Source organism: Ranitomeya imitator, chromosome 1, assembly GCF_032444005.1.
Source record: "Ranitomeya imitator isolate aRanImi1 chromosome 1, aRanImi1.pri, whole genome shotgun sequence".
Taxonomy (NCBI): Eukaryota; Metazoa; Chordata; class Amphibia; order Anura; family Dendrobatidae; genus Ranitomeya; species Ranitomeya imitator.
The window spans coordinates 1,029,297,558-1,029,323,868 of record NC_091282.1 but is presented as its reverse complement, the minus strand read 5'-3'; the positions used below and the strand labels follow the sequence as shown (position 1 = coordinate 1,029,323,868).

Here is a 26,311-nt window from a genome sequence, read left to right as displayed (position 1 = left end):
CTCAGATTCTCAGCCAGAAAAGTTGGCGAGTGTCCTGCACTTGTCATTCCATATGTCATGTGAGTGCTATGCGAGTATGCGTTTCTTTCTCGGCTAGCATCCGTATATCATGCGTATGCGTCTTTTGCATACTATAATGCTCTATGTAAAATTTTTTTTAAAAAAGGTATGAACTGGGCTATAAATTGGTGTGCATGCAGCGTGTAAGCGCATGTTCACACTGGTCACTGAACAGAAAAAAAAACAAAGACAGAAACATAAAGATTAAATACCCTGCAGTACATAAATAAATGGCATAGTGCATGAAAATAATATACGGTATTTAGTTACCATGTTTTTTAATCAAAAAAATGCGAAAGCCATCCCGTCATGCTGACCGTAATTGGGACAGCCCTAACTCTAATATTAAAAACCTTACAATTTTGTCAAGTGACATGCATGTGGATAAGGGCTGAGACGGACTGAGCCCAAATAGTGGACACACAGCCACGGGAGACCACATCAATAATGCCCAGCTCAAAGAATGTTTCAAGATGTTTCACATGCACCCATAGACATATATAGACTTATATGTTTGATTGCGATCCGAATTTGGCATGCAATCACAGCATGCTGCAATTTTTTTTTTTCCTTTCCAATCGTGATTGTTCCACTCCTGTTTTTGGTTTGAAAATATTGATGTAAAATATTGACTAAATACTGAATGTGTGAACATGGCCTTTCTGAAATAAGCATTCGGTGTACACACCTTAGGCCACAATCACATGTTCAGTATTTGGTCAGTACTTTACATCAGTATTTGTAAGCCAAAATCAGGAGGGGAACAACCAGAGGAAAAGTATAATAGGCACTTGTGCACCACTTCTGTATTTATCACCCACTCCTGGTTTTGGCTTATTAATATTGATGTCAAATACTGACCTAATACTGAACATGTGTATGTGGCCTTACTGAAATAAGCAGGGTAAATTGACTACAGGCGGTAGCCATGGCCGAGCTGCTACTTCACAACACCTTGACTCTTTAAAGGAAAAGATGGGTTCTGGCAGGGTGTTGGTAATGTGAGGGCCTTGCGCCCATGCAGGCCACCTTAAACCAATAGTGTTGGCTGGCCAGGACCCCGAAGTCCACAGTTTAATAAAGTAGAAGTAGACTTCCATTCACACATGGGTACTTTACTGAACTTGATAAGGGTTATGTACAAAGGATAGCAGGTACACAGTTGTAAGCATGTTTCCTTCACAGTGAAAAGTATTTTCAAGCACATAATTTACTTCCATTGTAGTCTACTCCAGGGCCAGTGAAACACACTGTTTTGCCCTCTACTCACTCAGCAGTTCTGCATCCTATTAGGGGGTATGTGCACACGCTACGGATTACTCTGCGGATTTTTCCGGACTGTTTTTGGTAAATCCACAGGTAAACCACACTGCGGATTTCCTGCGGAATTACCACAATTTTTTTTGCGGTTTTACACCTGTGGATTCCTATTATGGAGCAGGTGTAAACCGCTGCGGAATCCGCACAAATAATTGACATGCTGCGGAATAAACAGCGCTACGTTTCTGCACGGTATTTTCCGCAGCATGTGTACAGCGGATTTTCTTTTCCATAGGTTTACATGGTACTGTAAACTCGTGGAAAACTGTTGCGAATCCGCAGCGGCCAATCCGCTGCGGATCCGCAGCAAAATCCTGCAATGAGTGCACATACCCTTACTATGAAAGCCCTGGATCTACTGCTCGGGACCCCCACTAATTCCACGATCTCAGTCTCTTTTAGGTCAGTTACCTTCCACACTAGAAAGCTCTCAAGTTTCTCGAGGCACATTGTTCTATGCGAGGACTCCTTTAAGGTGGAAGGCAACTCTGTCTCATCAGTAATTCTCTTCAGGATCTCACTATCCCTGTCCATACATCTCTTTATGCTTTGAATCACCCCTTGGCAGCACTGCACACTTGTTACTTCTTAAGATTGCTGTCACACTAGCAGTATTTGGTCAGTATTTTACATCAGTATTTGTAAACCAAAACCAGGAGTGGGTGATAAATACAGAAGTGGTGCATGTGTTTCTATTATACTTTTCCTCTAATTGTTCCACTCCTGGCTTTTGCTTACAAATACTAATGTAAAATACTGACCAAATACTGCTAGTGTGACGTTGGTCCCCTGAGGAAGCCAACTTCGCGAAACGCGCGTTGGGGCCCTTTTCTCCTACCTGTCGAGGTTCCTCCCTCCCACATGGGTGAGTTACTGTTATGCTGGGCAGTATGAGTGAGAGCATATTAGGTTTATGGGTTGCAATATTAGCATATGGGCTCCCTATGTAATTACCCCTTGATGGTGGGATGCCTGACCTATTTATCCTATGCCCACTCATAGTACCAACATTTAGGGATGTACCTCCTCTGGCAGTTGCTGTTTTTTATGTGGTTCTTTTTTTTCCCCTGTTCTCTCGTCATGTTTTTGTGCATTTAGGCTTATAGCCATTTCTTTGTACTATTAATGAGCCCTGTTTAATAAATTTTCACCTTTTGATATAATCATTTTAAGACTCAGGGTCTCATCTCTTTATACTTATATATGAGAGTATACTCCTGATCTCTTGTAGGTGTTGTATATTGTGTGGAGTCGCGGCTGCGCTCTCATTGTTTGGTCCCGTATTTTTAGGACCACATACTTTCTAATGTATATCCAGTATGTCAGTTTTTGCTAAACTAGTGTGACGGCAGCCTAAGACTCTAACTCCTATCTCTTCCTAACCAGGAAGCGCAGTCCTTTTTACCTATCACTAAGCCCTCCCCCTGTGGGCTAGTCCCAACAGTAACTGTCTCTGACACTGCTGTCTGATGCTGGGCAAATGTAACCTTTCACCTACATTCTATGCAAACACTACAACATCTATCTCTATCATGCATTACATCAGTATAGCTTATACAATACCTTTCATTATCAGATGCTACATTATACATTACCAACATTATAACATCATCTACAACATTATCCATAACACTGCTTTACACTATGGATTACATTATAAATGTTTATATATATTGTGGACTCACTCAGCTGCATGAAGGTAGTGACATAAACACTTTCCGTTTAAGTTTTTAATTGGTTTATTAAAAACCAAAAGTCCAAAATTAGGCAAATAAACATGGCTCTTCTGGCATAACAGGCAAAAAAATAGTATACAGTATGGTTTGTGTGGCTGTGGGGATCCGCCCACTCAGGGGAGCGAAAACAAGGTTCAGTTCTCTTTAACATGAGCACAGCTCGGGAGATCTCATCTCCAGACACACCGAACACTGAATGAGTCCAAAGGCTCCACATTTACCTTCTGGACCACACCCTGGGATTGGAAATATTGGATATAGCCTCCCACCTACGCTTGAGCTGTCCCCAAATCTCAGCCCTTAATATGTTCAATTAACCCCTCTTAGCACATAGTGTGCTGGAGCATTTTTCCAGGTTCATATCACTGAGGCTAACATCCTTAGTGACACATGTTTCCCCTCCAGTATTTTACCAGTGACCTTCTCACAATATATGTATATATCAAAATATATGTAAAAGCCACATAACACTTTTACAAATAACGCGATTGGTGTCTTCAGGGATAGGAACACGACAGTCATTGTCCACACTCCAAACAACTTGGCGTAGACATCTTACTGAAATAGAGTTTAATCAGTTTATTTCTGTGCCCTCCAGTCCGGGTGTATTAGATATTCTTTCTTTTGTGGTCTGTAAACATGTGGATAAGATCCAGAAGTTCCTTTTAGTGCTGTTGGAGGTCCCGTAGACAAAGTCCTAAGCAATCTCTCCACAGCTTTCCCTTCTGAAATGAAGTGTAATGATGTGTTAGATATGGATGTGTAGTAATAACACCAGCTTGTGGCATGTATAAAATAACGAGATAAAATGTACTAACCCAATGTAAATTATAAACCCCATCAAGTTATGTGATCACACACCGTACACTAGTGCAACTACAGATATGAAATGTAAAAAAGAAGGCTGTAGCCTGTATGGTACATATTGGGCTCTGTTTATAATGGCGGCCACAACACGCTGGTGGATGTTGACTGAGGGACCTTATTAACTTACAGGGGGCTAATTATAGTGACTGTAGTCTTAACAATATGGCTAGCACTGCATAAAATACTCGAAATTGGTAAATGGAGCTTCTAGAAGAATTATGAGGGGAGACAAATGTTGACATATCTATTTTACAAATCATACAGCGCAAGAAAACTCAAATATATACACTGCTCAAAAAAATAAAGGGAACACTTAAACAACAGAATATAACTCCAAGTAAATCAAACTTCTATGAAATCAAACTGTCCACTTAGGAAGCGACACTGTTTGACAATCAATTTCACATACTGTTGTGCAAATGGAATAAACAGATGGAAATTATTGGCAATTATCAAGACACACTCAATAAAGGAGTGGTTATGCAGGTGAGGACCACAGACCACATCTCAGTACCAATGCTTTCTGGCTGATGTTTTGGTCTCTTTTGAATGTTGATTGTGCTTTCACACTCATGGTAGCACAAGACGGACTCTACAACCCACACAAGTGGCTCAGGTAGTGCAGCTCATACAGGATAGCACATCAATGTGAAGGTTTGCTGTGTCTGTCAGCGTAGTGTCCAGAGGCTGGAGGCGCTACCAGGAGACAGGCCAGTACACCAGGAGATGTGGAGGGGGCCTGTAGGATGGCAACAACCCAGCAGCAGGACCGCTACCTCAGCCTTTGTGCAAGGAGGAACAGGAGGAGCACTGCCAAAGCCCTGCAAAATGACCTCCAGCAGGCCACAAATGTGTATGTGCGCACAAACTGTTAGAAACCGACTCCATCAGGATGGTCTGAGTGCCTGACGTCCACAGATGGGGGTTGTGCTCACAGCCCAACACCATGCAGGACACTTGGCATTTGCCACAGAACACCAGGATTGGCAAATTCGCCACTGGTGCCCTGTGCTCTTCACAGATGAAAGCAGGTTCACACTAAGCACATGTGACAGAGTCTGGAGACGCCGTGGAGAGCGATCTGCTGCCTGCAACATACTTCAGCATGACCGGTTTGGCAGTGAGTCAGTAATGGTGTGGGGTGGCATTTCTTTGGAGGGCTGCACAGTCAGAGGGTAGCCTGACTGCCGTTAGGTACTGAGATGAGATCCTCAGACCCTTTGTGAGACCATATGCTGGTGCGGTTGGCCCTTTTTTTGAGCAGTTTGTATATATATATATATCTATAATGCTGGGAGCGTCACTCTGTCCGAAGCCTTTATAGACCGCGCAGGCGCGACGCTCCTAGCGTTACATTATAGAGTGTCAGGAAAAAAAATGGTGCTGGAAGGCGCAGACTGCCGGGAGCAGGGGGTCGGGAGCAGGGGGACACCATGCACATATTTGCGCCCTGATTATGCTGTGGCACTTCATGCCACAGCAATTTGTTACTTACGCCATTCCTTTCCGCCCATTTTCTTCGTCCTCCTGATGCCGAAATCGGCACCTGCGCAGTCCACGCTTTCCGGCACCATTTTCTTGAAGACACACTGCAGTCTTCAAGAAAATGGCGCCGGACTGCGCAGGCGCCGATTCTGGCAGCAGGAGGATGAAGAAAATGGGCGGAAAGGAATGGCGTAAGTAACAAATTGCTGTGGCATGAAGCTGTGGCACTTCATGCCACAGCAATTTGTTACTTACGCCACCTGATTCCTTTGTCCTGCTGCCGGAATCGGCGCCTGCGCACTGCAGTGTGTCTTCAAGAAAATGGCGCCGGAAAGCGCGGACTGCGCAGGCGCCGATCCCAGTGTGTCTACAAGAAAATGGCGCCGGAAAGTGCGGACTGCGCAGGCGCCGATTCCGGCAGCAGGAGGACGAAGAAAATGGGTGGAAAGGAATGGCGTAAGTAACAAATTGCTGTGGCATAAAGCTGTGGCACTTCATGCCACAGCAATTTGTTACTTACGCCGCCATTTTCTTGGTCCTGCTGCCGGAATCGGCGCCTGCGCAGTCCGCGCTTTCCGGCGCCATTTTCTTGAAGACTGCAGTGTGTCTTCAAGAAAATGGCGCCGGAAAGCGCGGACTGCGCAGGCGCCGATTCCGCCAGCAGGAGGACCAAGAAAATGGCGGCGGAAAGGATGCAGCACATGACAGAACGGGGGCGCAGGATGGGAGCAGCACATGACAGAACGGGGGCGCAGGATGGGAGCAGCACATGACAGAACGGGGGCGCAGGATGGGAGCAGCACATGACAGAATGGGGGCGCAGGATGGGAGCAGCACATGACAGAACGGGGGCACAGGATGGCAGCAGCACATGACAGAACGGGGGCGCAGGATGGGAGCAGCACATGACAGGACAGGGGTGCAGGATGGGAGCAGCACATGACAGAACGGGGGCACAGGATGGGAGCAGCACATGACAGAATGGGGGCGCAGGATGGGAGCAGCACATGACAGAACGGGGGCACAGGATGGCAGCAGCACATGACAGAACGGGGGCGCAGGATGGGAGCAGCACATGACAGGACAGGGGTGCAGGATGGGAGCAGCACATGACAGAACGGGGACGCAGGATGGGAGCAGCACATTACAGAACGGGGGCACAGGATGGCAGCAGCACATGACAGAACGGGGGCGCAGGAAGGGAGCAGCACATGACAGAACGGGGGTGCAGGATGGGAGCAGCACATGACAGAACGGGGACGCAGGATGGGAGCAGCACATGACAGAACGGGGGCACAGGATGGGAGCAGCAAATGACAGAATGGAGGCGCAGGATGGGAGCAGCACGTGACAGAATGGGGGTGCAGGATGGGAGCAGCAAATGACAAAATGGAGGCGCAGGATGGGAGCAGCGCATGTCAGAACGGGGGCGCAGAATGGGAACAGCACATGACAGAATGGGGGCGCAGGATGGAGCAGCACATACCAGGATGGGGATGCAGGATGGAGCAGCACATACCAGGATGGAGACCATATACCAATATAAATGCTTGCCACCCGGGCGTAGAATGGGTCCAATAGCTAGTATATATATATGTATATATATATACTCTTTGTTTCATTGCAGCTATTTGGTAAATTCAAAAAAGTTCATTTTTTTTCCTCAGTAATGTACACCCTGCACCCCATCTTGACTGAAAAAAGCAGAAATGTAGACATTTTTGCAAAGTTAATAAAAAAGAAAACCTGAAATACCACATGGTCATAAGTATTCAGACCCTTTGCTCAGACACTCATATTTAAGTCATATGCTGTCCATTTCCTTGTGATCCTCCTTGAGATTGTTCTACTCCTTCATTGGAGTCCAGCTGTGTTTAATTAAACTGATAGGACTTGATTTAGAAAGGCACACACCTGTCTATATAACACCTCACAGCTAAAGGTACCTTCACACTAAACGATATCGCTAGCAATCCGTGACGTTGCAGCGTCCTCGCTAGCGATATCGTTTAGTTTGACACGCAGCAGCGATCAGAATCCTGCTGTGATGTCGTTGGTCGGGGCTAGAGGGCCAGACCTTTCTTTGGTTGCTGGCTCTCCCGCTGACATCGCTGAATCGGCGTGTGTGACACCGATTCAGCGATGTCTTCGCTGGTAACCAGGGTAAACATCGGGTTACTAAGCGCAGGGCCGCGCTTAGTAACCCGATGTTTACCCTGGTTACCATCCTAAAAGTAAAAAAAACAAACGCTACATACTTACCTACCGCTGTCTGTCCTCCGGCGCTCTGCTTCTCTGCTCTGGCTGTGAGCACAGCGGCCGGAAAGCAGAGCGGTGACGTCACCGCTCTGCTTTCCGGCCGCCCGGCGCTCACAGCCAGAGCAGAGAAGCACAGCACCGGGGACAGACAGCGGTAGGTAAGTATGTAGCGTTTGTTTTTTTACTTTTAGGATGGTAACCAGGGTAAACATCGGGTTACTAAGCGCGGCCCTGCGCTTAGTAACCCGATGTTTACCCTGGTTACCGGCATCGTTGGTCGCTGGAGAGCGGTCTGTGTGACAGCTCTCCAGCGACCAAACAGCGACGCTGCAGCGATCCGGATCGTTGTCTGGATCGCTTCAGCGTCGTTTAGTGTGAAGGTACCTTAACAGTGCTTGTCAGACCAAATGAGAATCATGAGGTCAAAGGAACTGACCAAGAAGCTCAGAAAAAGAATTGTGGCAAGACACAGATCTGGCCACGGTTACAACAGAATTTTTGCAGTACTCAAGGTTCCTAACAGCAGAGTGGCCTCCAAAATCCTTAAATGGAAGAAGTTTTAAGTTCCTTAAATGGAAGAATCCTTAAATGGAAGGATCTGCAAAGAAGAATGGCAGAGGATCCCCAAATCCAGTTGTGAAAATCTTGTAGCATCATTCCCAAGAAGACTCATGGCTGTATTAGCTCAAAATGATGCTTTTACTCGATACTGAGCAAAGGTTTTGAATACTTTTGACCATGTGATATTTCAGTTTTTATTTTTTTAATAAATTTGCAAAAATTACTACATTTCTGTTTTTTTCAGTCAAGATGGGGTCCAGATTGTACATTAATGAGAAAAAATGAACTTTTTTGAATTTACCAAAGGCTGCAATGAAACAGAGTGAAAAATTTAAAGGGGTATGAATTCTTTCCGTACCCACTGTATGTATGTATTCAGAGAACAAATTAAAAAAAATCATTGAAAGCAGATATTGTAAAACAAAAGTTAGTGATAAAATTTAACTTTTAATTATAATTCATATCTAAAAATATATGCTGACCTCCAATGTTCTTTTTAGCAGATCACAACACCATAGTCACAAAAACCACAAAATCCATTAGCATAGAGCTTAAAAAGTCAATAAGAGCAAATGGTATTGAACCTTATTATACACAGGTCATAACGAAAACAAGTAATGTTCAAATCAAGTGACACACAGATACCACTAACGATGGGGGCGTGGCTTAGGTGCAGGTGATGTAGTCGTGCGAGCTCCTGAGGTAACCCTCTAGCGCAACATATAACGTGATCTTTTTTGAAAATTTGTGCTTCCATTCATATTTACTTTTATTCAGAAATTTTTTTGTTTATCCTGTTTTGAAGATGACACACTTAAAATGGCGTCATCAAATGGCTTGTCCCTGTGAGTGACTAATTTTCTGAGGTAAAATAAACTAAAGGACTACAATTTTTCTTTTTAAACATTGTTTTTTATTTTTTATATACATTTGTGTGGATTTATGACATTTTTGAAACATTTCTTGCTTTTAGTGCTTTTTTTCTGGTTAACCTGTTTTACCTGGTGTCTGTGAGGTTGCTATGGTTACCTCAGTAACCTCTATTGCCCTGCTGAAGACATTGTGTTAATTTCTATTAGCACCACTGGAGTTTTTTTGGGGGTTGCCCCTGGCCATCTGGGTTTTTTTACCCTTTTTTGATCGAATTGGTACCAGGCACATCATCTTTGAGGGCCCTGTCACAGTCTGTCATAAGCGCTGGTGGTCCGGCATTTTTTTCTTTCAGTGACGTCACCGCTAATCGGGCGGTGTGACAGACTACCAAGAAACACCTCCCTGGACCTTCCTTAGGTGTGCCCCTACCCAACTGGGGTTTTTTGCCCCTTTTGACTACGTTTGGACCTGGCACATCAAGGATGAAGATTCTGTCAGGGACCCCTCCAGGCGCCATCTTCCTCCATCTCAGTGACGTCACTGCTAATCGGGCGATGTCACAAACTACAACGGATCACCTTCCTTGGGTGTGCCCCTACCCTACCGGGTTTTTTTTGCCCCCTTTTAACTGTATCTGCACCTGACACACTGGGGGTGAAGCTTCTACCACGGACTGCTCCAGGCGCCATCTTCCTCCGCTTCAGTGATGTCATCGCTGCTTGCAATATTCTTGTAAGTTCTCAAATTGCTTTGGAACCACTTCAGAAAACTTCCTTTGGGTTGCCCCTTGTGAACCAGGGGTCTGGGATCTATTTTGCTTTTGTTTTTATTGAGCAAACCACCCGGGAAGATCCTGTCACGGACCGTTGTTTTCATCGGTTCCCCGGCTTCTCCTCCTCTGGCGGTGACGGCCATCTTCTGGAGGCTGCAGAAGATTACAGCTGCTCTGTCTTTGCATAATATTGACTGATTGCTTGCTTGGTTTCATTGAGGGTGGGGAAGGGCTGGGTATTTTTATTGCCTGAACAGGTCTTTTTGGTCCATTGCTTTTTAGCAGATACTTTTAATAAAGTGGGAGTTGGTTCTGATTAATATAATATTAATGATAATAATTATATAAAGCTTATAACAAATTTGTATTGCATATTTATATATGTACCTATTTAAATATTATGTCACTTTTACCTGTATCTTATTGGGAGATAAAATTTTAGAGTAAGAGGTTGGTAAAATATATAACAAGTTGTTTCTATGTCATAACCTATGCATTATCACTGTAATGTGCTACTGCAGTGCAGTATAGAACAACCTCCACCAGGGGGTGCTGGTTAAGGAAAAGAGGTTGTACACACAGCGCATCAACACTGAACAACAATACAGGTGTCACAGGTAATGAAAGAGACGTCAGACAAGCCAAGGTCATACACGAAGATAGCAGCGCGGTACAGAAGGGGCGAGCAGAGAATTGTCGGGGACAAGCAAGAAGTCAGAGCCTACCGGGAACGTGGTAACCAAAACGTGAGACGTAAGATGGAGTCGGGGTACAAGCCAGAGGTCAGAACAAGTCATAAACGGGTGCAGGCAGTCAGAGGCCAAAGGAACACTAGTACAAGTATCCAGGTCAGGTGCTCAAACCGTGCAGCATGAACTATAGCTGACACTGGCCCACAGGCTGCAGAGGACTTAAATAGCTCAGCCAGCTTCAAAGTGAAGCAGAGGGGATTAACTCCCACATGACCAGTCCCGAGATAAGACAGCTGAACATAAACTCAGAACTGGATCATGACAATCACATTGTGGTGGGACCTTGTCTTACCTTCAATCACTTTTTTTATAATACCGCTGGACACCATGAGTCAGCTCACCTTTAAATTGCCTATGGCTAAATCTTCTGGTTCTTCTAGAGTTCAAAAACAAAATAAGGACCCACGGGCTAATTGTGGTTCTTCAAGGGACTTGGTTAATTTGCTGAGTCCAGTTAAGTCTCGTTCTCTATTAAGAGTGAGCTCTCACAGTCCTCTATCAAGGCCCTCTCTCATTCTGCGTCCACACCTAAAGTTTGCTTAGCAGAGCTCTGTGTGGAACTTCCCTCTTCATTCATTCCTACTGAGACCATGGACTTCTCTTCCTCCTCAAAGAGGAAGCGTCCCTCAAGTTGGGGGGGAACGAGGTCCTCCATTACCAATTCTTCAGAAGAGGACTCTACTAATTACTCTCCCAATCCTAGTCCAAAAAAGTCCAAACCAAAGAAAGAGAAACCATCTGTGTCTTCCTTGTCTTCTTGTACCTTTCATGATGCAACGTCGCTTGAGACGTGTATGGATAGTCTGGTTGATAAACTTAGCACCAGATTGCGTCTTGATATGGACAACAAGACGAAAATATTTCAGGGGACTGTCAAGTTTTTCACTTCTGGGTTGGATAACCATGAAGTTAGACTGTCAGAATTGGAAAAGTCACATGCACTGTCCCTAAAGGAACAGTCTGACTCTGTCAGAGATTCGTCAGTTGAAGCTTAAGTTGGCAGATCTAAAGGACAGATCCCGTCGTAACAACATTAAAATTAGAGGTATATCTGAAGATATCTCACCCATTAAGCTCCCTGAGTTTAAGGGGATTTTTAGGAGGATGATTCCCAATCTTTCAGATATGGATCTCATTATAGATTGTATCCATTGTCTTTCATAGGTATTATGATTGAAATAATCCACATTTCTTTCTTTCTTTTAAATGCCTGCTCAGTGCCAGACCAGACAATAAAAATATCATCAATGTATGTACTCAAAATGTAAATCGGACGTAGAATCTGAAAGACCACAGTATCGTCTCACCAACCCAGGAATAAGTTAACATAAGCAAATGCCACAGGACTACCTACAGCCGTGTCCCTTAGCTTGTAATATGCACCTTTTCTGACATTATCCTCTTGTTTTGGCACCAAAAGAGATAAATTCTGTTGGACTAAAGGTACCTTCACACTCAGCAACCTTACAACGAGAACGGCAACGATCCGTGATGTTGCAGCGTCCTGGATAGCAATCTCGTTGTGTTTGACACGCAGCAGCGATCAGGATCCCGCTGTGCCATCGCTGGTCAGAGCTAGAAGTCCAGAACTTTATTTGGTCGTCAGGTCGGCGTGTATCGTCATGTTTGACAGCAAAAGCAACGATGCCAGCAATGTTTTACATGGAGCTAACAACCAGCGAGAACGATAAGTGAGTCGCCGTTACGTCACTGGATCGCTCCTGCATCGTTCTGGTGTTGCCATGTTTGACGTCTCTACAGCGACCTAAACAGCGACGCTGCAGCGATCGGCTGGTTGTCTATATCGCTGCAGCATCGCTGAGTGTGACGGTACCTTAAGGTAAAATTCTGAGGACATCTCAGGTTACACTATAAGCTATACAGGTTACACTATAAGCTACCAATAGCCTTGTTCAAGGTGCTATCTGACCTCAACTTTATTTGTGGCCCCTATTACCTGGTCATGAGTCTGTATCTATTCTACATCTTTACCTTTGTTCACACCTTTAAATATACAGTTTGCGAATTGTCCTGTTGTTAGATACAGCCACTAATTAACTGGAAACTGGACCTAATGACAGGAGAGACGTGTCGATTTTCTCACTTGTTAGTTGTACCTTTATGTCACTTAATTTAAATATTTGGCTTTGACCTATGTGTAAAAAGGTTTAATACCATTTTTCCTTATTAGCTCTTTGGGCTCTATGACAATGGCTTTTTGTGACTGGTTGAAGCATTATTGTGACTTTCATTTCCACATTCCTAGACAAACATATGCCCACTAGAAAAGGTGCACATTGGGGAATATTTATGTCCACTCAACACTGAATCCAGATGGATGAAAATTTTGGTGTTGTGATCTATTGGAAGTCAGTATTTATTTTTAACCATGAATTATAATTAAAAGTTAAGTTATAATAATAATCTTTATTCATATAGCGCCAACATATTCCGCAACGCTTTACATTTTCAAACACAACTGTCATAAGTAACAACGTTAACAATACAATAATTAAAGCGAAATAAGACGACCCTGCTCGTGAGAGCTTACAATCTACAATGAGGTGGGGAGATACAAAGTACAGGTGTGTATTTACAATTATGTATTTACAATGATGGTCCAGCCATTTTCAGGGGGTGGGGGATAGATGGAGATAGTGAATGGGCTACACACACAAACACAAACATAAAATTACTTTGATTAGTGAACGTGGTAGGCCGCTCTGAACAAATGTGTTTTGAGCGAGCGCCTAAAACTATGCAAATTGTGGATGGTCCTAATATCTTGGGGTAGAGCATTCCAGAGGATTTGCGCAGAACGGGAGAAGTCTTGGAGGTTAGTCAAAAATCATTTGCAGAGCGCAGTGGTCGGTTAGGCCGATAGACAGAAATGAGGGAGGATATGTAAGGGGGTGCTGCACTGTGAAGAGCTTTGTGGGTGAGAGCAAGTACTTTGAATTGTATCCTGTAATGAATGGGCAGCCAGTGTAACGACTGGCGAAGAGCGGACACATCCGAGTAACGATTAGCTAGATAGACGACCCTGGCTGCTGCATTAAGGATGGAATGGAGAGGGGAAAGTCGAGTAAGGGGGAGGCCAATTAATAGAGCATTACAGTAGTCCAGGCGGGAGTGGATCAGGGCAACAGTGATGGTTTTTGTTGTTTCCATGGTGAGAAAAGGGCGGATTCTAGAGATGTTCTTTAGGTGTAAGCGGCACGAGTGGGCAAGAGATTGTATATGGGAGGTGAAGGAGAGATCGGAGTCAAACATAACACCCAGACAGCACGCCTGCTGCCGGGGCGTTATTATGGTGCCACCCACGGAGAGAGAAATGTCAGATTTAGGGAGGTTAGTAGACGGCGGGAGCAGAAGAAGTTCAGTTTTGGAGAGGTTGAGTTTCAGATAGAGAGCAGACATGATGTCGGAGACTACAGACAGTCACTGGCGTTCTGTAGTACAGCGGGGTAAGGTCAGGGGCTGACGTGTATAGTTGTGTGTCATCAGCATGAAGATGGTACTGAAAGCCAAATCTGATGGTCTGTCCAATTGGGGCTGTGTAGAGGGAGAAGAGAAGGGGCCAAGGACTGAGCCCTGAGGTACCCCGACAGTGAGAGGAAGAAAAGATGAAGTGGAGCCAAGGAACGATACACTGAAGGAGCGGTCAGAAAGATAGGAGGAGAACCAGGAGAGCAGTGTCCTTAATGCCTAGTGACTGGAGCCTAGAGAGTAGGAGAGTAACCTCTTTTTACAGTAACTTACCCCAGTGTGCGCTTTCTGTGTCTAACAGCATTGCAAAAGAATTGCATAAAAGGATGACTGTATAATAGAAACACTTAAAAAAAGAGGGAATACTACCTGTCAGTAACTTAGTGTATGGCACAGGAGAAGCAACTCAGAGCAGCTGGTTAGCTGCACAGGGGCCCATGGAGGAGAGCGGCCTAGTCACACATCACGTTGCTCAGTTAGGACACTCTTCCTTGGGATTCAAATTGTGAACCTCTAGTATGGCATGTAACAGTTTTAGTATTGAGCTATAGGCAGCACTGCTGAGTAGAGGTATATTTTCTCTGCATAAAGCTCCAAATGGTATGCTTCTTCATTACAGACATAATGTACTAGTAAATAGAGATGTATTTATATATTTATTATGCATATAGCGCCATCATATTCCACAGCACTTTACAGGCATTATCATTGCTGTCCCCAATGGACTCACAATCTAAATTCCCTGTCAGCAAACACAGGGAGAACATACAAACACCTTTCAGATGTTTACCTTGGTGGGATTTGAATCCAGAACCCCAGCGCTGCAAAGCAACAGTGCTAACCACTGAGCCACCGTGCTGCCCTCTCTATATACCAGTACATCTCTATATACATATAGTGGAGAAAATAAGTATTTAATACACTGACAATTTTGCAAGTTTTCCCATCTACAAAGAATAGAGAGGTCTGTAATTTCTATCATAGGTACACTTCAACCTTGAGAGACAGATTCTAAAAATAAAAAACAGAAAATCACATTGTATGATTTTTAAATAATTACATTTCATTTTATTGCATGAAATAAGTATTTCATCACTTACCAACCAGGAAGAATTCTGGCTCTGACAGACCTGTTAGATTTTCTTAAAGAAGCCCTCCTACTCTGCACTCATTACTTGTATTAATTGCACCTGTTTGCACTCGTTGCTTGTATAAAGGAAATCCATAAAATCACATTGTATGATTTTTACATAATTCATTTGCATTTTATTGCATGAAATACGTATTTGATACAGTAGAAAAGCAGAACTTAATATTTGGCATAGAAACCTTTGTTTGTAAATACAGAGGTCAGACGTTTCCTGTAGTTCTTGACAAAGTTTGCACACACTGCAGCAGAGATTTTGGCCCACTCCTCCATACAGATCTTCTCCAGATCTTTCAGGTTTCGGGGCTGTCGCTAGGAAACATTGAGTTTCAGCTTCCTCCAAAGATTTTCTATTGGGTTCAGTTTGGGAGACTGGCTAGGCCAATGCATAATGCTTCTTACGGAGCCACTCCTTCGTTGCCCTGGCTGTGTGTTTCGAGTCATTTTCATACTGGAAGACACAGCAACAACCGATCTTCAATGCTCTTATTGAGGGAAGAGATTGTTGGCCAAAAGCTCACGATACATGACCCCATCCATTCTCCCTTCAATATGATGCAGTCATCCTTCCCCCTTCGCAGAAAAGCATCCCCAAAGTATGATGTTTCCCCCACCCTGCTTCACAGCAAAGACGGTGTCCTTGTTTGTGAGCCCCATTGGGGACAGCGATGATAATGTGTGCAAACTGTAAAGCGCTGCGGAATATGTTAGCGCTATATAAAAATAAAGATTATTATTATTATTATTATTATTATCCTTCTTCCTCCAAACGCGGTGAGTGGAGTTGACACCAAAAAGTTCTATTTTAGTCAAGTTTGACCACATTACCTTCTTCCATGCCTCCTATGGATGATCCAGATGGTCATTGGCAAACGTCAAGTGGGCCTTGGCATGTGCTGGCGTGAGCAGGGGGACCTTGCAAGCCCTGCAGGATTTAATCCATGATGGTGTAGTGTGTTACTAACGTTATTGATTGAGACTGTGGTCCCAATTCTCCTCAGGTCATTGACCAGGTCCTCCCGTGTAGTTTTGGGGCTGATTCCTGACCTTTCCCAGAATCATCCTTACCCCACGAGGCGAAATCTTGCAAAAAGCCCCAGACCGAGGAAGATTGACAGTCATCTTATGCTTCTTCTTTTTTCTAATAATTGTGCCAACAATTGCCTTCTCACCAAGCTGCTTGCTTATTTTCTTGTATTCCATCCCAACTTCGTGCAGGTCTACAATTTTGTACCTGGTGTCCTTAGACAGCTCTTTGGTTTTGGCCATGGTGAAGAAGTTGGAGTTTGATCAATTTAGTGTGTGGACATATTCTTTTATACAAGTAATGAGTTCAAACAGGTGCAATTAATATAGGTAATGAGTGCAGAGTAGGAGGGTTTCTTAAAGAAAAACTAATAGGTCTGTTAGAGCCAGAATTCTTGCTACTTGGTAGATGATCAAATGCTTATTTAATTTAATAAAATGCAATTTAATTATTTAAAAATCATACAATGTGCTTTTCTGATTTATATCTTTAGATTCTGTCTCTTACAGTTGAAGTGTACATATGATAAAAATTGCAGACCTCTCCATTCTTTGTAGGCTGGAAAACATGCAAAATTGGCAGTGTATCAAATACTTATTTTCCCCACTGTATATACTTGGAGTAAAATACAGGTTAGAGGGTATAAAGTCTCATTTTTAAAGGGGTTTTTCAGACTCTAGACAAATTTCTGCAGTCACTGTGGGAGCATGCAAGAGGGTGGTACTGTTATGGACAGTATGGAACACGCTGTCACTTTAAGAGACTGCACCCCCTTGTCTGGCGTGATGGAATGTTCTGCTTCTTCCCTGAGCTGTCCAGGCTCCACCCCCACCCTCTGCTCAGTCCAGTTCATTCACACAGTCTATTGCAGGGGAGAAGCAGAACATTCCATCATGCCAGACAAGGGGGTGCAGTCTCTTAAAGTGACAGCGTGTTCCTTACTGTCCATAACAGCACCACCCTCTTTCACGTGGGTGGTCAGCTGACTGCAAATGTGCAAATCACAACTGTCATTCACTTCTCTCAATGTTCTGTTGAGAAAAGCAGAGGGGAATCATAAAAAGTTAATACAAATTTAACCCCTAACCGTGTGTTTGGCAAAATTTCACTTTACAAAAATGACAGCTTGATTTGTAAAAAAAAAAAAACATACAGTGAAGCTTACATACAAATTAAAAGGTTATGGCTGCTACATCTGTGAATGAGTGAACGAAAAAATCATCTAAACATCTGAACAAATGCATCACAAAAATGTGCAGTGTATACCCAAGATGGGCCTGATAGGGGATGGACACCAGGCGCAAATCCTGCAGTGTGACCCTTCACTGTCAGTGTCTGACCTGTCACAGATAATAGTGTATATACTGTATAGTAAAGTACACGAGAAAAACACATCTGCAAACGTTTTGGGCAATACATTGAATTTTCCTCTCGTTGCCATTGATGCTATTGTACGATACATGGTCTAAAGTACTGAACATTATATTTACTCTATGAAGATCACAGTTGTAAGTCGCATATTAGAAAAGTCATTTATGTTCACATCTCACATTGAGAAACATATTTCAAAATAAATAATTCTGTAACCTTGGTGATTTGCTAGGAATAAGTGTTATATTTTCAGGTCGAATATTCACACATTTATTTTGCCTCTTTATACTTGTAATTTACTACATGAACTGTACGTAGGAGGTCTTGATGCCATTCATATTAAGTTTACCTTCAGGCCGAGCATTTAGTAACCACCGTTGGGCTGAGGGAACATATTCCGGTTTCATGTATTGTTCCAATGCCTGTTTAAAAGATATAAAATGTTATGAACAGTGAATTATAGAAACTGTGCTGCTTTCTTCAACCAAAATGAACCCCTCTTCCCCACCCAGCAAAAAAATAAAATAGAAAATATGGAGATCGGGACAGGCCATATAGGTCAAACAACAAGGCCGTAGGTGCATGCCAGGCATTTAAACGGGGCAGTTCATTAGGGAGTATATTCCAGAAATCTGGCATAAACACCATAATAAGTCCCAATATTTTCCTGCAACTTGGCACATTGGGACTTTTAGCATTTATACATCAGTCCTGGCCAGCTATGTCAATACGGGCATGGGTAGGACGTCCAACCCTCAAATTCATCATAAGTTATGCCACTAAAGTGGAGTAGCATACTCCATCAATGTACACCAGCCTCAGGTTTGCGTACATTTGTGGCAACTGCAGACTGTAGATTATCAGGAGGACAGTCTACTTAGGTGAGAGCTTCAATAATGAATCACCAAAAAGGCATCTTTACTCCAGGCACTTGGATAAAACATAAAATGTTTTCTATTGAATATTGAGTAAAATCATGTTGTAAAAAGTTACATCATAAAATGAAGTTTGGAGCCGAATTTTATGGCGTTACTCTGTTAGTTGTTTTTATTCAACATTCAATAAAGATGATTTCATCCTTTACTCATGTGGCTGGACTAAAGATTAATTTTTGGATTTCCAGCTACACAAGAACATGGTCTGTGCCTTGATATAAGCTTATCTACACCAGTTGAGCTGGTACTCGCTTTGCTTTTTGGTCTTAATGAATCGCCCTCAAAGTCCTTTCTTTAAACTACTCTTGACCTAAATCGGCATAGTGGCCATAATGCATGTCCTACCATAAAAAGAGAAAGAAATGTCCAGCTTCACCGAGTATCTCAACGCGTTTCCATGATTAAGGGAGCCTAGTCTCCAGAAACGCGTTGAGATTCTTACCCATATGGTTGTGCTGAAGTCTGTATCCTCCATGTTTAAAGTTTAATAAAGAAATCGCCTTTTTACGGACTCGGTGAAGCTGGACATTTCTTTCTCTTTTTTTGGATCTTGCACGCCTGGACACAGCGGGTCCGTGCTCCCGAGGTTTGGTTGCTGAATCATGGGTGAGCTGGTTTATGTTCCTTCTTACTATGTCCTACCATACCCTTCCTCCTCAAGAGATGCCCCCTGGTGCACTTTTATTGTTACAGAAAATTAAAAGTCAGGTAAACTGTTAGATAGTTATAATTAAATCAGGAATTACAATGTGAACTTTTTTCTATTTTACAAAAATATCAAAACTCTTACCTGGTTGAGTAAATTCTTCTTTGCTCTTGGATCCTCACTCATTGCTTGTTTATCACTTACAAACTTTATCATATTCATAACTGCAGAATAGTCTGTAGTTATCACAAGAAGAATGGACCGTTTAGTAAATATATAAAGAACTGAAAAGGACCAGAAGCTAAAGATTTGGAAAACATTAAAAGCATAAAATGAGAACTAAATGGATAAAAATAGAAAAGGAAGAGATATAGCATACAGATCTACAGTAGGGATGGACAGATACAGAGGAGATAGGAGTGATACATAGGACAGGAACAGAAGAAGCAGAAGGATAGACTACTGTGGGAACAGATTAGATTAGTAATGGTATTAAAAAATAATATGAAAGGATGTGAAAGAATAAAATAAAATGAATTACAAAAGATAACATTATAAAGCAACAGATAGGATAGGGTGAATAAGATTGGAAAGGATTAAGGATTAGATGAGATAAGAAAGGATGAAAGAATAAAGGACAGCATAGTGGAGTAATGAATTGTATAAGACTATATAGGATAGATAAATTAGGTGTAAATTAGGATGACCTTACCCCTGCTGTACTTCAGAACACCAGTGACTGTCTGTCCACAGCCTGCAACATCATGTCCGCTCTCTATCTGAAACTCAACCTTTCCAAAACTGAACTTCTTCTGCTCCCGCCATCTACTAACTTTCCTATATCTGACATTTCCCTCTCCGTGGGTTGCACCATAATAACGCCCGGCAGCAGGCGCGCTGTCTGGGTGTTATGTTTGACACCAATCTCTCCTTCACCTCCCATATACAATTTCTTGCCTGTGATGACATGGGATTTTGTGTAAAAAATTGATGGGCAAACAAATTTGTCTGGGCCACCATAACATTTATTATAGAATTTGAAAAAGTAAATTTTAATGAGGCCTTTAGCGTCAATTTGGACTCCTACGCTACCCTTGAAATCCGGAATAACAAGCTGATAATTTTCTGGGGCTGGAGTCCACATGGGATTGATTGCAGAAGGGGCTGCCTTAGTCATAGGGCACATTGATGGGGGTCCCTCTTCACTAGATGAGGAGGAGGAAGAAAAATAGAGGAATGTGGGATCTTCCTCACTGCCTGAATCCGTGTCAGCGGCAAGGAAAGCTTACGCCTCTTCTGGTGAATAGTGTCTTCTTGACGAATGGGCCATTTTTATTTTATTCTTCAAAACACTGGGCATGTGTGTATGCTTTTATACGTGTGTTGTGTGGGGAGTCTGTAAAAGGTACAATTTATTCTTGAATTTACTATAAAAAGTAGAGAGAAAAAATGGAGAGCAAAAATGTAGAGAAACAAACAGATACAAAAGAAGTAAAAAAAAAGTAGAGAAAAAAGTAAAAAGGAGAAATATAGAAGAAACACTTTAGTCGGCGCTAACTAATCTTTTTTTGTGCAAAAGAAAAACAGACATCACTTACACTGCGATGTGCGCTCCCTTAATACGATACCTCTCTACCTATAAAGCTACTCTGTGCTAGCTACTATAATCTTTTTTTTTACAAGAAAATCGGACGTCACTTACACTGCGACATCCGCTACTCTACCTACAGTTTTACAAAAAAAAAAAAAGTCCCAGAAGCGATGCTGATCATAGTGCTGCGGCCACGGTAAGAGCACGAATGCTCAACGCAGGACGCCAAGCACACGGAAAAGGTGGAAACAAATGCATCAAAATTACATTGGGGAGTGGGTGGGATTGGGGGTAGGGAGAGCAGGAACAGGGATATGGTAACTGTGGCTGCTGCTGTGATCACAATTTGATCACACAGCACAGCAAATAGCACAGGATTGCAGGAGACAGATCCCACTGGTCACCAATGCAAAATCTTTTTCTCAGGTAAGAGAAGATCTCCACAACCCCTCTCCACTCCACATCTGTTGAAAAGATGGTGAGCAGTGCAGTAATCACTATTTAAAATCTACTGTTTTGGTGCCGATTGGTAACTATTGTTCAGTCAATCAGCGACAAAAGGGTTAGTCCGCAGAGGTGACGTCGCGATCACCCTATTCATTGTGACTGCTGTGATTGGTACTTTCTCAGACAGCACCAATCACAGCGTGTCACAAAGATTTTTTTTTTACTTTATTGTCAGATTGCTGTGATTGGCTTGTCAGAATTAATAGGCCTATCACAGCTATCGTAGATGCAGGGGGCGGTACAGCCAAGCGGGGTGATGTGGAGGAATGGTCTGCTGTCATGTTCGGTGGTTTGCAGGAACGCACTTCCCTCTGCGATGTACGTGTACATGTCAAGGGTTAAAAGAGATAAGAAGTAAATTTAATAGATAGGATAGCAATAATTAGGAAAAGAAAGGATAAGAACAGATTCTAAAAATGGATAGGAATGGATCTGATAGTATTGGAAATGATATGGTAGTTACAAATAAGCACCGATAGGAAAGAATAGAATAGGATCAAAATATAGAATAGATAGTGAGGGATGCGAAAGGACAGAAAAAGACTTTATAAAATACAAAAAAGAAAGGATTGAAACCAAAAAAAATGAAAGAAACAGGCTTGGAATGGATAGCACAGGAATGTAATAAATATAAACAAAATATAACATGTAGGATAGGGATGGATGAGATAGGAATAGTAATAAAAGTAGAGGAACAGATAGCATAGTAATGAACAGGAGATAGAAAAGTAGTGATAGACAAACTAAAAAAAGGAATGCAACAAAATAAATAGAATTAGAACAAGATGGAGAAAACGGGGTCAGAACATCTAGAAATGGAATAAATAGGATAGGACCGTACGATAGGAAAGGATAGGTGCAGTGAAGCGGATGTCAGGCAGTGTGATGATATGATTTCATTGCGTCACCTGCACCAGCCCGGGGTCTGCAGTGGAGGAGTGCATCACCACTCAGCGTAAGGGCTCATACTCACCTGCGAGAAACTCAGATGATTCTCTCACGGCAATACCCGGCACTGCACCCGGCACTCAGGAGCGGAGCGTGCGGCCGCATAGCAATACATGCAGCCGCACGCTCCACTCCTGAGTGTCGGGGGCAGTGCCGGGTATTGATGTGCGAGACTCATCCGAGTTTCTAGCAGGTGAGTATGAGCCCTAAGAATGAGGTGAGGTATTATTATATCTTTTTATCCTTTGGCAGGCAAAGGGGAGGCAAAATAAAGCAGGGGTGTCAAACTGCATTCCTCGAGGGCTGCAACCAAGTCATGTTTTCAGGATTTCCATGCATTGCGCAGGTGATAATTTAATCCCCTGCAGAGAATGATTCCAGCACCTTGTGCAATGCTAAGGAAATCTTGAAAACACGCATGGTTTGAGGCCCTCGAGGAATGCAGTTTGTCACCCCTGAAATAAAGGGTCAGTATGCATGGAGGCACAATGAGGGGTCATTCTTAGGCTATGTGCACATGCTCCGGAACTAGCAGCACTTTGGATGCAGCGTATGTTCACTGCATCTAAAGCGCTGCCTTCTATTGAATGCAGGTAAATCCACATGTGTTCACCGAACTGTGGGGATTCACCACGTTCAGTACATTTTTATTGATTACATTTTTGTTGAGGAGACTGGTGTCTCTGCAAGTTTAGTTGACATGCTGCGGATCGTAAACCTGCACTGCATGCCCGTCTCCGTGGGTGATCCGCAGGCCCACATGCATGCATAGTGGACATGGGATTTCTAGAAATCCGATCCACAACGCTGTAACATCTAGCCTCTGTGGGTCATGGGAGCGTACCCTTATAAGTAAGCACAACTAGAGCATTGTTATATCATTATAAGGAACCACAGGGGTGAATTATTATTGTTGTTAATATTAGTATTGTTAGGCACAGGTAGGCAGTATTATTACAAGAAGGCACAAGGGGGACACCATTTATATAGGGGACTGAATTACTGCTATGAGGAGGCACAAAGGGCGCATTATTACTATTTAGTACAGTGGTTATAGTACTATGGTTTGTGCAGAAGTGGGGGAATTTGAGGTGGGTGCTGGAAAAGCAATAAACCAAAGAAGTGGGTATGGCGGTTTAGGCAAAATGCAAAGTAAATGATTACAATCATTGAGAACTTCTCCACTGAGTCACTAATATCTACCATTACATCACTGCTGTATGGGTTGTATGGTGGTAATATTAGTCTTTATACAGTAGTTTTGATTTATGATCAGTATGGTGGTATTAGCACTACCATACTGTATATGACGGTAATATACAGCTCAGGCAAAAATTAAGAGACCACCACATCAAAACCCTGTCATGGGCAGCCCAATCTCCAGACCTGAACCCCGTTGAAAACCTCTTGGATGTAGTCAAGAGGAAGATGGATAGTCACAAGCCATCAAACAAAGAAGTACTGCTTACATTTTTGCGCCAGAAGCAGTGTGAAAGACTGGTGGAAAGCATGCCAAGGCGCATGAAAGCTGTGATTAAAAATCATGGTTATTTCATACAATACTGATTTCTGAACTCTTCCTGAGTTAAAACATTAGTATTGTTGTTTCTAAATGATTCTGAACTTGTTTTCTTTGCATTATTTGATGTCTGAAAGCACTTTTTTTATTTTGACCATTTTCATTTGTTAGAAAAAAAATGCAAAATTTATTGCTTGGAAATTCAGAGACATGTTGTCAGAAGTTTATAGAATACTAGATGGCAGCCCGATTCTAAAGAATCGGGAGTCTAGAATCCATATATACTTTATTTATTCAAATGTAAGAATAATACAATTAATAAATAATAGTAAGAAAGAACAAAAATAATATGCAGTATATGGAGAAAACACCAAACAAAAGTTCAAAATTGGTGTGAAAATGTCACTGAACCACTTCACAACTAAATATATATAGTTTTGGTAAATGGTATTATCATTTTTTTGACGAAATTCGGCAGGAGCTTGAAGAGCAACGTCACTGGGCCCGCCTCCACGCAGTAGAAACTTGCTGTGAGGTAAAAATTCAAAAATCACACCAAAATGGCGGGCGGAGTGTGTCACAGTACGGCACGTTTCTGATTGGTCGCTCGCAGCAGGCGGCAACCAATCAGACACTGGACACTGTTGACGTCACTTATCTCCGGACATTAGCTCCGGACATTAGCTCCGGACAAAGCCACGGAAGTTGGCACAAATTGCAGGAAGTAGTATTCTAGGCAATTAATCTCTGGACATTAGCTCCGGACATTAGCTCCGGACATTAGCTCCGGACAAAGCCACGGAAGTTGGCACAAATTGCAGGAAGTAGTATTCTAGGCAATTATATATTAGAAAAGAACAATTTACATTTTAATCAAAAATATACCTATTAAGAGAAAAATCAGACAAACTGAACATTTTGCTATGGTCTCTTAATTTTTGCAAGAGCTGTATGTTTATGGTCTGGAGGTATTATTTGTTATAATATTGCAATATTGATGATAATATTGGTAATATCCCAGTGGAGTTTGGAATTGATCAATATGGTGGAATTCTATCACTATGTGGGGGCATTATGTAGCGGTATTATTGGTAGTATTAGTTTTGCAGTACATCTTGATTTATTTTATCTTCAGGCAGGGTCATTTCCTAAATTGTGATCCTCATCTAGGAAAGAGAGTATGGGCCTCTATGGACTGTGGGCTTTTGATTTCTAGGACTGAACCTCAGTCCCAGTTCAGCCCTGCCAGCAATACATATGCAATGCAAGGTATTAGATCTGTCTGCGTCTCATTTAGAGGAAGCTTATTAGACTTTGCATATGGCAGGGTCAAACAGGCCACTATATCCGGCAGATCAGCAGGTCTTTGTTTGACCTCCGATTTCCATAGCATTCATTGGTACCACACGATCACGATATGGTGGTCTCGACACAGTTTAAGAAAAAGCCCCTTCTTTATCACAACCCTTTGGATGCTGCAACCAATTTTGACCACATAATTGAAAGGGTTAAACAGCCAAGGATGGTGCTGGCACTGGCCCTGACAATTGCTGCAAGAGCTTGGCTGTCAGTTAAGCAGAGCTCCACGGGTGATCTTTCAGTTAAGGAAAGCTTCTGTACCCACACCATCACCTAGACATATTAGTTTGTCCATTTGCTGGGACGTGGCAGAGCATAGCCAGACAAATTCTTCATAATTTACGCCACAAAAGTTCTCTAAGTTACGACAGAAATGTACTTTGGTCCATGACTGTTGTACAAATCTGATAATCGTGCACATCAGCAGAAAGAGAAGGAGCACCAGTTTCGGTGAATGGGCCCCTTAGTGTTTCCATTTACAGCTATATCAATGTCTGCACTGGACAACAAGTTACATCTGTTTACAATGGTTGAACTCTTAGACTCTTCAGCAAAGAGGACCGATTTCAGGCAAATCGAATTCAAGTCTAATTTTCTGAAATCCACAGGTCCTGTCAAATTTGAACAATGTGCGATTCGATTCTTGTGAATTGTCCTAAAACGGCCATTACTGTTTTACACATTGTAGCAGATTTTATATGTCGCAGACCCCATGGGTCTCTTTCTCCCCTTCCCTCTCTACCTCCTCTCTTTCTGTCTCCTACTTTCTCTTTCCCCATCACTCTCTCTATACTGAATCCAACTGAACGCTTGCTAAGAATTTAGGTAACACAGCAAAAGTGCTCATCACACATCCACACTAACGTCTTTCTTCCTATTAATCTTGTCTCATTTCTCCTCTGCGTTTCTTTTTTCCCCACTTATCGTTCCTCTTACAGCTAGTTTGAAAAATTCAAAAATTTTACACAATGACTACGGAGAACACACACAGGCTTCACATGTCCTTAAGGGCATCATGACAACCACAGATTCTCCTACGCCAGAACTGTGCCCGTCTCTATCTCACATCTGACTTCCAACTTACAGA

At 42.7% G+C, this 26,311-nt stretch overlaps 1 protein-coding gene across 1 annotated transcript in view; it reads right to left on the bottom strand.

Moving 5' to 3' along the window:
- Nucleotides 1–1,162: 1,162 nt before the first annotated feature.
- LOC138656782 (uncharacterized) overlaps nt 1,163–26,311 on the bottom strand; it is a 45,832-nt gene continuing 20,683 nt past the window's right edge. Inside the window, exons 5-7 of the mRNA XM_069744028.1 lie at nt 19,445–19,536; nt 18,069–18,141; nt 1,163–3,841 (exon numbers count right to left, since the gene is read on the bottom strand). Coding sequence (XP_069600129.1) covers nt 3,696–3,841; nt 18,069–18,141; nt 19,445–19,536 — 311 coding nt within the window. The 3' untranslated portion in view covers nt 1,163–3,695. The remainder of the gene's footprint in view (nt 3,842–18,068; nt 18,142–19,444; nt 19,537–26,311) is intronic.